Raw genomic sequence first — 17,041 nt, forward strand, 5'->3', positions numbered from 1 at the left:
TTTTGTAACCTGTAATTGCAGATATAATTATTTACATATGGCTACATAGATTGACTGAAAATAGTACTATTCTATGAATATTAGCTTCCGCGGTGATGCGGCCGTCAAACCAGCTGTTTCAATCAGAGGGGGTTTATTGTGATTTAATAGCCTCTGATTGACCAATCAGAATCGAGTCAATTTCAAATTCATGGTAGAATTTAGATTTATATATTCACAGTTGAAAGTCATAAAGTACTGGCTGAAACACCTTCATAACATGAATTCATCGAGATACCCTAAGAAATGTTACAATATGATGATGTTATATTATACGAATGGACAGATTAATTGGGTAACTGATGTGAAAATATTCAATAGTGGTTTTGGAAATGTTTGGAATGATCAATTTGTACAATCTGAAAGTGTATTTACCAATTCATTTCTACAGAGGCTAAAAGATATTTATCTGCAATCGTGGTAATTTTCGTTGACATTATCGAATAGTTTTACTGTACACTGAACAGTATCTGTATGTAAATATAAAGAAATGCCTAAATTCATTGACAAGATTTCGATGTTCTTCCCGTGATTTATGCATCGAGAGTAGGAAAACCCAAAGGTCAGAACTATTACGTAAAATATGTAATAGCCAAGATATAGAGGATGAATATCACTCTTTACTTATATGTCCAACCCGTGAAGATCCGGGGTAGAATAGGTCTTCAGCAACCCATGCTTGCCGTAAAAGGCGACTATGCTTGTCGTAATAGGCGACTAACGGGATCGGGTGGTCAGGCTCGCTGACTTGGTTGATGCATGTCATCGATCCCACATTGCAAGGATCGATGCTCCTGATATCAATCACTGGATTGTCTGGTCCAGACTCGATTATTTACAGACCGCCGTCATATAGCTGAGTGCGGCGTTAAACAACAAACCAACCAACCAACTTGTATGTCCATTGTACTCCCCTGAGGAAAATAACTATATTCCTGTATACTACTTTATTGATCCAAATATTGTGAAATTCCAACAATTGTTAAACAGTCTAGATTAATTAATAATACAAAACTTAGCCATGTTTACATTCCACGCACTATTATATAGAACCAAATATGTAAATAAAACTTAAAATTGTGTACAACATATCTGTCACATATACTATAGGCCTGGGGCCTCTTAAGTGCTTGAATAAAGATAGATTGATTAAGGCGAAAACGATTTCACTCTTAAACAATTTACACAAATTCGGATGATATTTCACATACTAAAACCGTGTAATAAATCCTCTGTATATTATACTTTTCACAGTACAGTACAATTATTGCAGTGAGAGTGTGCAGCTTCCTTGCAATGGGAGTCTCAGAAAATCTATTAAACACCACTGTGATCAACGGTAAAGGTGATAAATCATCATTCACTGATATGGCCTCGATAAAGCAAAAATAATTGTCCAATTCATTACTGTTCCAGCAGTGCTATTATTTACATTTTCAAAGATGTGCTTACATCGATTTCATTTGAGTCTACCTGATGCGGATATAAATGGTAACGTTGCTTTTCACAACTGTAGTCCACTTCTATTCAGATTCCACGTTTAGTTTCAAGTTTCAAGTTGTGTTTACAGGCAGCTGTCCATGATGTACATGGTCCAGGCATTATTTGCCACAGAATTCTGAGGCACTTCCTTGTTGGCTAGCAGACAGTTAGCGTCAGTCGATGCAGTAGTGCTGTAGCTGAAGTCGATACATGAATGATTTCGGTGACATAAGATGCCGCAATCGCCAGCTGTTATGGCTGATGTAGTCAAGGATGGGTTGGACACCTTCCTGTTCGCTGTTGGCGTGTAGTAGGAACCTAGCGAGTAGAAATAAAAGGTTCGTGTTGGACAGGGAGAACAGATTTATCAAATGATCGAAAGAAGTATCACATTGATGAGAGTAGATCTGTCAACTGACGTTGCAATGACATTATGATTACAAACCGAACTCTAAATGATACATTCATGTTATTATAAACCTGGACCGCCTACGTGGTCGAGCGGTAGAGTGTCCGCCCAGAAAGCGGAAGGTCCGGGGTTCGATCCCCGACCGCGTCATACCAATAGACGTCAAAATATGGTACTTGCCGTTACCCTGCTTGGAGCTCGGCATAAAGGGGATAAAACAAGGACTGGTCGGCCCGGAGTCAGTAAACTGTGTCTGAGTTGGGTATTCATATCATGTTCAACTGCGATATGGTATCTCAGCCTGCTGGCAATATAAAATGGGCATTAGTCCGGAATAGTGCAAGTAGCCGCCCCACACACACACAGACGTGCATGCTTATAAGTGCAATAATCTTGGACGCGAAAATCATTTCACCTCACCTTACTATAACCCCATCTTGCTTATTCATAGCTGTGAAAGAATAACGTTTGTTTATTAACGCAACAATCAACAATATTCAACCCATAGGCCTGTCATAATTGAAAACAATCGAGATGTAAATGGAGAATCCAGTGATGGATCACATGAGCAACGATCCATGAGCTCAGTCACCGAGCCTGATCATACAATCATTAAATCGCAAGGGTTGCATTGGCTCAATTCAAACCCAGAATCCCCACTAGAAATGAAACTTTGAAACAGGCAGATTTGCAAATATTTATACAGTAAACTACGTTAATAACGAACACGCATATAACGAACTGACGGGTACAACAAACATATGTTTTGTCCCAGCCATTTGCTGCATATATGATTATAACGAACTAGTATTACGAACCAATATGAGTGGTCCCTTTGAGTTTGTTATAACCGTAGTTAGCATTATTAGATCATGTTATTGACCTATTGTCCCGGACATTCAGGTGGAGGAGAGCGTGTGGTTAAGAACATCCGAACTGTTCCATGGTGGCTGCTTATTGAATTCTTTGTCGTAACAAAACTATATCACTCATGCTGTACTTCACAGACGTGATAAGTGGACATGGTAAAGAACTCAAAAGTTTCAATATGGCATCTGACCGCCTCCGTGGTCTAGTGGTAGAGCGTCCGCCCGGAGAGCGTCATACCAAGAGACGTTAAAATATGGCACTTGTTGTTACCCTGTCTGGCGCTCGGTATTAAGGGGCTAAAACAAGGACTGTTGGGCTCGGAGTCAGTATACTGTGTCTGAGCGGGGTATTCATGTTAAACTGCGACATGCTATCTCAGTGAGCTTGCACTATAAATCGGCATCCGTCCGGACTAGTACAAGCAGCCACATAAACACACACACGTACATGCACGTCGCTATATAAGTACAATAATCTTGGACGCGACGTAAACCCGATTTCATCTTACCTCACCGTTATGGCATCTGGTCAAGTGGAATGTTGTAAGCGTATATGCATTGAGGAGGCAACATCGGTTATGGAACTGTCACTTCAAGAACACCGAGTTACACTCTCCATCCACATGCAGTATACTCACGGTATCGCTTTGTAGCCCCGACCCCTTGAACATCAATGTGGCCGATATTCAGCTTCACGTTCCTTGAAGAACGCCTGGTGACACGGACAAAGCGGATGGGGAATGTGGCATTGCAGGTGAAGGTGAACATCTGCTTCCTGGCAACAGTGCTGGACACATTCCCACACCACTCCACCTGGACATCAGGGCAGAGGCTGACATCTTTGTCCATCACTTCGACATAAGCATTTCTCATGTGTGCAGCTGCAATATTCAAACGGCACAACATTCACTTGCATAAAACGCTAACGTTAAGCTTTTGAGCCTGTGGCTGACATTATGTTGCATGTACACTCTTATTGACGCAATATTCAAATACGTCCCAACATTGCACTGTAGATAAGGTCATATACAAAAATATAAAACGTCAATGCCAGTACATAACCAGAGCATATCCGCGGAAACCATTCATTGGCGCAAAAGGCAAAGTGGCGGTGAAATTATATGATGGCATTTGCAGGTTTGGGTTCATTTTCTGAGTGTGTGTGTCTGTGAAGGGGGAGAGGGAGGCGGGAGGGACGGAAGGGGGGGGGGGGGGGTATCTCTTTGTCTCAGGACTTACAGAAAGAAAACACATGTTCACTGTAAATGTTGTTAGTCCTGAACATGTCTGTGTAAAACTTTTGTTCGGCTACTTTCAGAGAAGAAATATGTATGTTTTGTAACAATGGCCGGAATAATATTGTGTCTCTGACAAACATCTCAGCCCGTCCCCAACAATAATAAATGGTCTGCCCCTATGTATGTGTGTGGTGTGTGTATGTGAGTGGTGCTTCCATTAGTGTGGTATGTACTTGTGCGCGATTGGGACGTTTTTACAAAACTTACAAGATGAAAATACGTTCACTGAAAATGTTGTAAAAGTGCTTTGAACATATATTCGATTAATTGCAGAGAATCAATATTTAGGTTTGGAACAGTGACTGAAAAAGTATTTTATTCCTGAGAGACATCCCAGCCAACTCTAAAGAATATTAACTAGTCAGTCCCTTACTCAATCCCATGTCTGCTGCTGTGAGGGTGATGTTGCTGATACTGAAGTAGCCCCTCAGGTCCACCTCCCACCAGGATGGGTTGCCATTGTGTGTTAACGACCCTGTTCCCGAGTAGGCTGGATTGATGGCCCGGCTCGCAGGACGTCTATAATTTTCAGAACTTTGTTTGGCAAGTTTGCCAAACGCAATGCTTTCACCTACAAGGAAAGGTAGAGACTAAAACTATCGGCAAGAGAAATAAAATGATCGTTTTCAATTTCGAGAGACTGATCATGATGAGTACTTGATTTTATACAAATGTGACCTAACGAATACTCAGCAATAACGAACAATAATGTAAAACTCTTTTGTGTGGTACATCGAACAGATGTCACTGGTTATGTGAATAACGAACTCGAGATGTGACTTTGAGGACTTTGAGGAACTTTTGGAGTTTATTACACCAGATATATACTCTTTCAAAAAAGAAACGCAATTGATGGCCCGTCTTACAGTATACCGAGAAGTAGTACTGTGCTTGGCAAGTTTGCCAAAAGCAATGCTTTCACCTACAATGAAACGTAGAGACGAACACTACTGGCATGAAAATTAAGATGAGCATGAAATCATGTTAAAATCCAGTTTACCAAGATTGCAAGACAACACCCTTTGTCCCAGCCTATTCACCATTTTTCATAGAGGGATCCATTCCTAATATTCTCATATACGTATGTTCTCCTCACCAGGAGGAACTGTACACGAATCACTAATTTCTGAAAGGGTTTCTAATGAAAGCTGATCAAGCAGTTCAATCTTACTTTTAGTGTTGCTATTTTTTATAGTATGGCGAACCAGACGGTTGGATATAAATTACATATCAAATTTATGTTTCTATGAACAGAAAACAACTGTTTTGCTACATCAATGCAGGGTACATTGCTCAGGTTACAAACTGAATATTGGAACATATGCAAAAGCCGCTTGAGAGTCGACTATACTCGGATAATTTCATTATTGCGGGACTGTAGAAAACATCATAACCATCCTACCAGTTTATGTCTCACATATCATATTCAAATGTTTCTCAGACACGATAAGTCACTAAAAGTAAGTAACTTCTTGACTCAACCCATACACGTTCCAACACAATACAGAACGTTTCTGCACTCACAGCAGCACTCACAAATCCGATTGTGTTACCGGTGTCTCTTTAATGACATCCATGTGATATATTATCCGTACCTGTTGGCTATTCGATGATGTTTCCAGCTCAGCTTGAGTGATGTTGGAAACACTGTTTCGTTTACGTTGGGGTGTTTCCTGTGGAGTCCGCGAGTTACTATTTGTAATTTCACGACGTTTGGACACAAACCTACCGTTCTGAAGTTAGCCAAAATGGCCGATCTCTTTAAGGGCAATTAGTTGTTGACGTTGACGTGTGGTAACTTCGCGTGAGACTCCATGTCTACTTTCCTTATGCACGGGTCAAGCTTTCATGCTCAAAACATTGTCGCCTGATACCCGAAGCTTCACAATTATAGGGCCCGGCTTCTCCGCATTTTAACTTCTTTTACAAAGCCGATGGGCACGGTTGGCGTCAGATGATTGCCACATTTTAAGCTCTAAATGAGTGAGTGCGGGTTTAACGCCGCTTTGAACAGTATTCCAGTTATATCATGGCGTGTTAGCTTAATGTGGGAGGTAAGCCCGGAGTGATTTAGCAAATGTAAAGTATTAATTCAAACCTGACATCACAGTTACCTTGCAAGTAGTACATTTCAGACCTTCTATTTCGGGTACACCATAAAAACAACATCAGTTAATTATCACGTTGACTCAAGAATTCCAATTTGTCCATCGAGGTTAGCTGGACGTTAAACGACACCTTCAATTTTATCGGAAGCAGCCTCAAAATCAGCATACAGAATGTCATAATTGTGTTTAAATTCGTTCATATTAGATTTGATTACTGTTACCGTTTCCTCGCCTTGACCACATTAAGAGCTAATTGCATGTACTTCACTATTTAAATGTGGACTTCAACGAGTGCAGTTCAATGAGGGGTAACCTTATCTTCACAAATATCCCGGAAAACGAGCCTAAACCAACGTTGGAACACTGTGAAATAATCCTCAACACTGCATAAAAGAACACTTGAAATGGAGTGTGAGTTGAAAACCCCAAGACAATATCTGTTCCGCTTACATTTACTGGTCAGTCTTTACCAGATCATGTTGTCATTTTAATTCAAAGATTTCCAATCCGGGTGTATGATCCTCCTGCTCTGGGATGCTTCAAGTGTCAGTCCTATGGGCATGTCTCTGCTAAGTGTAGCAGCACTCATCATGTGTGCACTAAATGTGGAGGGAAGCACAAATATGAGGAGTGCAATGAAAGTTCTCTGAAATGTAAGAACTGTGGTGGTGTTCACTCTGCGGCATACAAAGGTTGTATTAAATATCAGGAAGTTGTCCAGATCCAGAAAGACAGAGTTGAGGATTAACTGTCTTATTCTCACGCTGGAGATTTTGATATTGCTCATGATCAGGTTCCAAAAATCCAACAACCCCCTGCAGCTAAACCACTGTCTCCGGTTGTTCTTATTTCTGACGTTGTATTTCCTCCTGTCATGGTGACTGCTAGTACTCAGACTGAAACTCTGGAAGTTGAATGTTAGACTGATCCTATTGTCTGAATCCTCTGCCTACGCAAAGATCGTCAGGTTGGTTTTAGAGGTGGTTGTTCTGTCCTCATAAAGGAATCTTTGTCATTTAGTGAACTAAGGATACCACCATCCCAATTAGAAGCGAATGCAGTAAATATTCATTTGAAGAATAAAAGATCAGTCTCCATTTTTAATGTCTATAATAATGCTCTTGCTACTTATGATGACTATATGTCTCTTTTGAACAGTTCAGACAATCTTACAGTAGTGTGTGGTGATTTTAATAGTCACAGTCCATTGTGGGAAGCTGGTAAGTTGGATGCTGGAGGTAAAGCCATTGAGACACTGCTTGATGAAAAAGAATCTTTTCCTTCTTAATGATGGTTCTATGACCTGCTATGACTTGGCTTCTGCTTCATTTTCGGCCCTGGATTTGACCATTGTCAGTCCACAACTGGCTCCACATTGTGATTGGGAAGTGTGTTTGCAGGATTCTTTTGGCAGTGATCATAATCCTGCGTTTACTAACCTTCAATTTGACCCAATCACTGAACTGAGTGGTACACCTCAGCGGTGGATTTTCTCTAAAGCTGACTGGTCTGCATTTACTGCTTTCTGCTCTGACACAATCACGCCTGCTATAAACTCTATTGACATAGAGAAGTTTCACAAATGCTTTGTTTCTAACATTATTGATGCTGCCAATAGATTCATAGGGAGAAGTTCTGGTTAACGTCCTCTTAAACCACCTGTTTGTTGGTGAGTGGATACATGTCACATGATGCCAGGAAGAAGGCAAAGAAAATTGATGAAAGATCGGCTTTACCGTCTGATTTATTCGCCTATAGGCATTCCTTAAACTGTTACCGAAGCAAAACGTTTGTCAAGTCTAATTACACCAGTATGGAGGAAAGTGAAAAAGATTTCTGGTAGTTCAGATTCCAATCGTGCTATTCCGTCTATTGGTAAAGTAATGCCTGCAACAACAAGTATTGACAAGAGTAATGCACTTGCTCATTACAGATAACTTTAACTCAGACTTTCTACTCTATAACGAAACACTTGAATCAGAATTCTCGGACATCTTACATTGTGATGATTCTTTATGCTATAAGTGTAAACATCTTCCCCTGATCAGCCTTGAAACCATGCTTTTACTTTTTAGTAATATTTGGTTTGAAGGCAAACTTCCCATTTCTTGGAGAAAAGCAATAGTAGCTCCAATTCCGAGGCCTGGTAAAGATCCTACTGAAGCCACATCCTACAGACCTATTGCTCTTACCTCTAACATGTGTTAAACAATGGAGATAATGGTAAATAACCGTCTGGTGTACATCATGGAAAAGAACAATCTGTTTTCAGACGTTCAATCAGGCTTTAGGAAAAATAAATCTTGTGCTGATCATTTTAGTGCGACTTGAAACTGAAATTAAAAAGGCATTAGGTAGCACTGAATATTAAGTTTGTGGAACTTCACTGTCATATATTTATATTTTATACAAGGAAGTGTGATCAGCCAAACATTATTTAATGTTATGGTAAATGATTTGTTTGAGAATATCAATATCCTGGTTGAAACATCACATTTTGCAGATGATGGAGCGTTGTGGAAAAGGTCTGGTAATTTTTATACGGTCTTCAAAGGCGTTCAACAATCACTCTATCTTGTACAGAATTGGTGTGTACATTGGGGTTTTAAGATTTCAGCTTCTAAATCTTCTGCAATCCTTTTTACTCGGAAGAAGATTCCTCATCATTCAAAGTTAGTCTTGTGTGGTTCTGATTTGGAGTTTGTGGACAAAGTCAACTTTTTAGGTCTCTGGTTTGATAGGAGGCTCACCTCGAAACCACACACAGACTATCTGATTCAGAAATACATTAAAGTCCTGAACCTTCTGAGAAGTATTTCCAGTATTTCCAAATGGGATGCAGACAGGAACAGGAAGTGTTTATTTATGTTATATAGAGCCCTAATTAGATCTCGACTGGATTTCGGTTGTCTAGCCAATGGATCTGCATGTGCCACACGAAAAGCAAGACTTGATGTTGTACAGTCGAAAGCCCTAAGATTATGTCTTGGAGCGTTCAGGACCACCTCAAGGCTTTACAAGTTGATTCAGGTGAAATGCCTTTAGATCTCAGACGTGATCTGTTAGACGTGAGGTATATGTTAAAATTGAAATCTTTCGGCGATAACCACTCAACGTCAACTGTGTTGAATGATTATGTTGAATATTTTCCTGACTCTTGGAAAAATGGTATGGGGCCTTATGGGATGCGATCTGAGAGAACGGCTTTCAATCATACTGTGCGTGATGTTGCAATAGATGACACTACTGTTCTGCCTGAAAAGCCACCATGGCTGCTTGAACTGGCATCAGTTTATCTTGATGTCCTGGAACAGGTAAATATATGTGAGCAAGCACCTCGCGTTAAAGCTATAGCTGAGGAACATATCCGAAGTTTACAATGGTTAAATGCCATGCAGATTTACACTGATGGCTCTGAGTGCCCATTATCCGGTCGTGTTGGTGCTCATCATTAATGAAAAGAGAGAAGTTTCTATCCGATTGGCTGATTTCTCATTTGCTGGACATTTATGTTCTTGGAAAATTGCACCATCGTACCACAGTGGGCTAGCACTATAACAAAGGCATTAGTTCGTACTAGTTTTTGCGCACGCACTCACACACGCACGCATTACTATTACAAGTGCAATGATCTTGAACGTGATCTTAAACCCCATATTACCTCACCTATGAATGGATTTATTTTTGTTTCAGATACTCTCGGATGAAGAAACGTAAACTAATATGCTTCTAGATATATATCTGAAATAAAATTGTGTAAAACTGACGTCAGAATGACATTTCCTTGATAGCCATCCAGTTGAGCCATGCATGACACTAAGTCGGACACCTGCTAACTGATATTCTGTATGCTCAGGGAGAAGTCTGTGTTTAGGGGCGGCTGGATATCCCTCGTGGTTCAAGCGTGCGCTCGTCACGTCGAAAACACGGGTTCACTTCCGCACATGGGTACACTTATGTAGTCCCCTCCATGATTTTCACGCATGCGCGCACGCACGCACGCACGCACGCACACACGCGCTCGCTCGCTCGCTTACTCACTCAATCACTCACTTCGGGTTAGAATAGGTCGTCAGCAACACGTGCTTGTCATATGAGAAGACTAGGGGGATCGGGTGGTCATGCTCGGTGACTTGGTTGATGTTGATGATGCTTATGATGTCAATCACCGGTTTGTCTGGTCCAGGCTCGATTATTTAGATACCGCCGTCATATACCTGGAATATTCCCGAGTGCGGCGTTAAACTCGCTCACTCCCTCACTCTCTCACTGGTTTGTTATGATGTTGTATGAACCTTCTTTTAGTTGAATTCCTCGTTTGGCTGGAATATTCAGGTGCGCCTTTGAATGAGACTCAATTTAGAAATCACTTTATCAAACTTGTTTCGGTTATCCACGAGTGATTTGTTAACCCCGTAATGCAAGCAATGTCTATCAATGAATTATTTCTTCTAACATATGGATTTAGGAGATAGATATTTGTCTAATTAATGTAAAAATCGAGAAGTAATTTTAACGCAAAGTAAATACTTAAGCTGATATTAGTTTTGTAGCAATGCACTGTCTTTGGGTGATGCATTTCTTCACATATATTCCATCTTTTCCTGGATATAATTTGGTTCTTGCAAGTAAAATTGAATATAATCATTACTAAAATCAAATATTAGGTGTGTAAATTTCGATTTAAAACTTCATCGACAATCTCGGAGCCACACAGCAAAATGATTATCAACATGGAGAGCTAACAATATAGGTTGTAGCAGGATCACGAGGGGTACGGCTCGTGGTATAAAACTTAACGGGGGACGCATACAACCCCATGTACCCCGACTGATCCTGCTACAACGAACTTATCTTTCCGACATGTTTAAATATAACATTATCAAATAATTCAAAATTGATAGAAAACAACTGTTTGATTCCATTGACTTCCATTGACTCGGAAAAAGCGTTCGGCTTTTTGCTTTGAAACGGGGTAAAACGGAATTATTCTGCTCTCAGAAATCCACATACAGACTGACTTGCTCAGGGTATAAGAGATTTATTCCCACGCTGAGAAATGTATCCCCCCTTCAAACCGGGATAGACAGTGTTTTATCAATATCATATAGACCAATTAGATCTCATCATTCTGACATGGAGGTATGATAAAAGGTTTTCTTTGTTTTCCAACGCCGAAGCAAGCAGTATAACTTTATTCTGGGCCAGGCAAACCAGTGACTGAAAGCGTGAGCGCTCCAATGGAACATGTCAACATTTACATATTCATAATGGCACTAGTGATACTAGTACATAGCTGTCTGTTTCTACTTTGAAATATACTGTCTCTGATTATCCCTGAAGGAAAAGACCCATGAAGATCGAGGGTAGAATAGGTCTTCAGCATCCAATTCTTGCCGTAATAGGCGACTATGCTTGTTGTAAGAGGCGACTAACGGGATCGGGTGGTCAGGCTCGCTGACTTGGTTGATGCATGTCATCGATCCCAATTGCGTGGATCGATGCTCATGATGTCAAGCACTGGATTGTCTGGTCAAGACTCGATTATTTACAGACCGCCGTCATATAGCTGGAATATTGCTGAGTGCGGCTTTAAATAACAAGCCAACCAACTGGAGGAAAACACGTGTTGATTTTCGTATGAGCGATGCCTACCAGTGTAGCTAATAATATCAATATCTTGGTACGCCACATATATTATTAAGCTTTAGAACGACTATGGAACGTTTTGAAAGAAACTGCATATTGATTTAATTTATGTGCAATTACCGAAATAAAAAAAATTCACGAACACTCTACTTTCATCAATCGATATCGAACATTGTCTAAACAGAAATATGGCATAAATAATACACGCATCCGGTTGGGGAATATGTTACTTCAACTACATTGATCAATTTCACGTGAAAGGAAAGGATTTGTGGTAATGATATGTAACAAACAATGTCACAAAAAATGCTATATTGATTGCCTGGCGCATGGTTTCTCATGGTTAGTTTCAATGTCTGTTAGTCTGTAGATAATCACACACGATGTTGATTATTAATTATTCACTACGATTTGAGGACAAACACAATTATTGGCAGCAACAGAATTGAATTTACTTGAATATCTAAATGAGTACTGGTTTTCCTTGTATCTCAGATGCATCGTTAATGCAGTATTACCTGAACCTTATGCCCAGAATGTCTTTAGCGTTGGATTGTATTTAAGAAATAGTCATTTTTTTAATTCTAGTAAATGGGACTACCGATTGTACTAATCTATATTGTGCTCACATATTGTACTTTCAGTACAATTTAGCCCCTGTCCAACTGTATCACGACGGACAGTAAGTCGCGTCCAGTGCAAGATGTCACTAGCAACGCTGCATGCTGTTGGGAGACGATGCCAATCAAACGAGTCGTTAAGTCTGACAATCTGATCAAATATGTGAGTGAATGGGTATGGTTTTACGCCGCTTTTAACAATATTCCAGCAACACCACGGCGGGGGACACCAGAAATAGGCTTCACACATTGTACCCATGTCGGGAATCGAACCCAGGTCTTCAGCGTTACGCGCAAACGCTTTAACCACTAGGCTACCCGACCGCCCCTAAATGTAGTAAGAATACCTATTCAATCCCGGGTCCACATAAGTATAATAATATATTATTAGTAAATCAGAATAGGGAATCAGATCCTACACTTTTTAATAGACTTACATGTAGTCTCTCAAAATGAAATTGTTTCAAGATTTGTAATTTGTAAAATTTTCTTTTAAAATATATATTGAATTGCATGGGGAGTTTAAGTCTTATTTCAGATGCATTTAGAACAATAATTTTCTATCTTAAGAAATCAGAAATGAGATTAAATAAGCAATCTTTACTTTCTTCCAGCCTAACATTACATCTCCGAAATGAAAATACTTGACGATTCATAAATTGTTAAATCGACTTGTATTATATAATATAAAGGAGTCCCGAGAATGTAATTTCATTTTCAGTACTGAAGAAATATGGACAAGCCAAACTACTATAGACTTGCATGGGGACGTTTGGTTAGTTTTGTCTCAGGATCTGAATCCTCGTTTGATATCGCATTTGAAATAATTCTGGCATACCGTCCAAAGCTGCTCAATGACTTTGAATGAAACGTCTTCAAGATACCCTTTCTCTCTGAGGTTACCATGAACTGTTTTCATTACTCAAAATGAGCGACACATACCCACAGTTGGTGCAAACAGAAGCTGTCGACTTAGGGAAATCTTTGTTGAAGTTCAGCAGAGTCAATTGGTTCACTGTGTGCTTTACATTGACGGGGTGTTGGGTATAAAAGGGTGGTATTCTTTCGGTTAAATGTCTACTGTTGTTTGAACGGTGAATAAGTTTCGATATGCCACGACAAGACCCTGCAACTCGAAGTAACGTCCTCGGGCGTGAAGAGACTGGAAAAACTCAGTCGTGCTCACTACAGCACAATATCTTGGGGACAAATAACAAGCAGTATGGGTCTACAAGAGATCGCCCAAGATTTGACAGACCAAAGATCACAACTGCAGCTCACGACAGGTTCATCCAGGTCTTCCAACTACGCCATCGAACCGTTACAGCGATAGATGCAGCCTCCAATGTGCCTGGTCTGCTTAGGGTGTCGGCACAAACGATAAGTAGGTAATCGTCATGAGTTTGGACTTCGAGTCCGAATGGGCGAACCCGTGTCTTCAGACGTAGAAATGAACGTTTTGCTCAAAATTGTGTTATTGTAGTGGATAGTGTCATGATGTGGGCAGCCACATAATACACCCGTAGAACCAACCTGACAGGGACAAGGCAAGATGACAGCATTACGTTACCGAGATGACATTCTCCAACGTCACCTGCTTCCTGTTGTCGACCCTCAACGACATATTTTTTTCAGAACAACGCCCGACCACATGTTGCACGTGTTACTATGGATTTCCTACAGAATCAAAACCTTACTGTGCATCCATTGCCATCAAATTTGCCTGATGTAAACCAAATTGAACATTTGTGGGGTCAACTGCCGCCTCAAACGCCAGGTATTCCAGTATTAATGGGCACGATTACGACAGGATCGAATTCAGCGACTCATTCAGTCAGTGGGTAGGCGGTGCAGAACTGTGACACAGGCCAATGGTGGTCACAACAGGTACTGACGTTAACGCTAACATTTATGTCAGTCAGATTTGACGACAAACACTGTGATTTTCATCGTGTGAAGTCTGACATTGAGGATATTTGCTTCGGTTCAGAAATATCATATGACATAAATGCAGCCACACTGCACATTACCTCCCGTGGCTCTCTAAATCGCCGGATTAGAATTTTATATAACACCTACGGGACGTGTGAAATCGTTATGCACGACAACATCAACCCGCACCAATCAATGCAACAGCTTGCACATCACCACAGGCACCACATGCCCAAACAGTTATCCGTATTCTCATTTCGTCCAAGGGCAAGTACCAGGCATTACTTGACACACGAGATATTGATTTCGCATGGCCTTTTTGTCCTGCTTGCACTCATCAAGTGATCAGGTGTGCAGTAAATGTGTGTTACTTCCCCACCAAATCTATGTATAGAGATATGAGGATTCTTATTTGTTTAAACAAATCTAAATTCATTTTCTCTCCAGCAATTGTTTCTTCTTTACAAGCGTTATTGTGAAACGTTTGCTTATTTTCATTACCAGGTAGTGCTGTTAGGCTCCAAAGTCCCTGATATGATTGCCTAACCCTGGATGCTGGTGATCTATAGCCCGTGTTTATAAAGTATTCTTATGAATAGTCATATCTTCTTAATGCTTCACACTAGTTTTAAGTATATATCTTTTTGATACGTTAGTTGTTTTACTTCCCATTGTCGACAGGTTTCATATATTGTCTAAATGTTGTTATTTTTAATGTGTAACTGTGTTCTAGTCACTACATGGCTGGAACATTGCCAGTGTAACTTAATATATTTACCTCACTCACTGCCCATTAAAAACACACAGAGAAAACACATTTCATTTTAGACGTGACTTTCTTTTTTAAACCAATATTAATTACCATTTAAAACGGCATCAAGTTTCCTGACTTGCCAAATGGTTTCAGCGTTCCACCACACAGCCGGATTGAAACAAGACATCATCACTTCGTGACTGCCATCACACTCAGAAATGACATGCAGAACGTCAGTGGCGTTAACGATTCTACGTGAGGTTGGTCTCCGGTCACAGGAGGCATGTATTTGCCTTCCACCGACCCGACATCACTGGCAGGCAGATTTGGCTGAAGACCACGCCAATTGGACAGGCCAGGACTTCAGTACTTTTTACTGATGAATCAAAATACTGTCTTGACATCACAGTGCCCCAGTGTGGCGTAGACAAGGGGAGAGATTTCAGGATTCCAACGTGGCCAAACATGACAGACATGAAAGGGGCTTAATCATGATTTACGTTGGGATCAGTAGAGCTGGAAGACCAGATCGCCATGTCCTACAGCGGGGCACGATGACAGGTGTGCGCTACAGAGATGACATTTTTAACGTTTCAGTTTTAGTTTACTTTCATTTTGATGTATGATCTGATTGATTAGTGGTCACATGTTTGTTGGCATTGTGTGGCACATGACAACGGATTTTCGTTCATTAAACATGTCTACATGCAATAATGCCTTTGGCTATTTCAATTTAATGTATTACCTTTTAAAGTGGTGATCCTTAGCACACTTTTAGTGGTATATTTCAGTTCACATTGAATTATGACCCCTTACCCATTATGAGTGCCTCTATCAATAATACAACAGATTTTATCACAATTTAAAGATTGACCTCTTTCACAAGCAACTTGAAAGTGAAGTACTCACCGAGTATGTTTCCCAGTATTGTAAAGCTGACAGCTGCACCGACGAGTGCACGCACACACATCTCTTCGACTGCATCGGAGAGGAACTTGAAGCCGTTCTGGAATTGACTGTGAGTTCAGGTGCTAAATAAGGATTGAGAAATATAACATAATGACGACAACGCCAAGCATCATCAATCATCTTGAAAAACGAACGTTAATCAGTAACGCTAAATCCTCTACTCAATACTCTTATGATTAAACATACATGCAGTTTAAACCATGATTGCTTGAAAGGGGAGCTCCCTTTTTTTGGTATACACGCTTTTCGTACGAGAATGGTGCTGACAAATGTAGAAACATAACCGTGGTTAATATGGGATTCGAATCCCACAATCGCAATTCCTCAATCTGGACCATCCATACCCTTTGTGAAAGTTTCATGGCGTCTTGTCATTTTTACGACTATGGTCCCACTCATCGAAATTGATGTTTACGAATACTTTTCTGCTGTAATCAAAGTTAACTAGCGACATAATTCTATTGTTCCATTTAGTACTGGTGAGAACCGCATTACAGTGGGTACGATTTTAAAAAATGCTAGTCTCCTATCCTAATGTGATCGTCAGAAAATATAGTCGGAATCGTACAGTGGACTTTAGTAGAGGACCCGTGAAGATTCCGGGGTAGAATAGGTCTTCATCAACCCATGCTTGCCTTAAAGGGTGACTATGCTTGTCGTAAAAGGTGACTAACGGGATCGGGTGGTTAGGCTCGCTGACTTGGTTGATGCATGTCATCGATTCCAATTGCGTGGATCGATGCTCATGATACTAATCACTGAATTGTCTGGTCCAGACTCAATTATTTACAGACAGCCGTTATATAGCTGGAATATTGCTGAGTGCGGCGTTAAACAACAAACCAACCAACCAACCAACTTTAGTAGAGATTTCTAATGATTACGGAAATGATTTTGTCATTTATATTTAAA

The 17,041-nt window shown here is 40.4% G+C and overlaps 1 protein-coding gene across 1 annotated transcript; it reads right to left on the bottom strand.

Moving 5' to 3' along the window:
• Positions 1-1,603: 1,603 nt before the first annotated feature.
• On the bottom strand, positions 1,604-14,098 carry LOC139448658 (uncharacterized). Its single transcript, XM_071230218.1, has 4 exons — positions 14,045-14,098; positions 4,471-4,687; positions 3,438-3,680; positions 1,604-1,839 (listed from the first exon to the last, which is right to left on the bottom strand). The coding sequence occupies exons 1-4, from the start codon at positions 14,096-14,098 to the stop codon at positions 1,604-1,606; spliced, it is 750 nt and encodes a 249-aa protein (XP_071086319.1).
• Positions 14,099-17,041: the final 2,943 nt, after the last annotated feature.

Source organism: Haliotis cracherodii, unplaced genomic scaffold, assembly GCF_022045235.1.
Source record: "Haliotis cracherodii isolate W230 unplaced genomic scaffold, xgHalCrac1.p SCAF_7, whole genome shotgun sequence".
Lineage (NCBI taxonomy): Eukaryota > Metazoa > Mollusca > Gastropoda > Lepetellida > Haliotidae > Haliotis > Haliotis cracherodii.

Bases quoted from the DNA above. Each gene is read 5' to 3' on its own strand.
- LOC139448658 (XM_071230218.1), bottom strand. From the start codon at position 14,098: ATGTCGTTGAGGGTCGACAACAGGAAGCAGGTGACGTTGGAGAATGTC. The intron at 4,688-14,044 runs GTAACGTAATGC...CGATAGTTTTAG, and splicing joins CGTTGGAGAATGTCATCTCG to TCTCTACCTTTCCTTGTAGG. The intron at 3,681-4,470 runs GTAAGGGACTGA...TGAATATTGCAG, and splicing joins AGCAGCAGACATGGGATTGA to CTGCACACATGAGAAATGCT.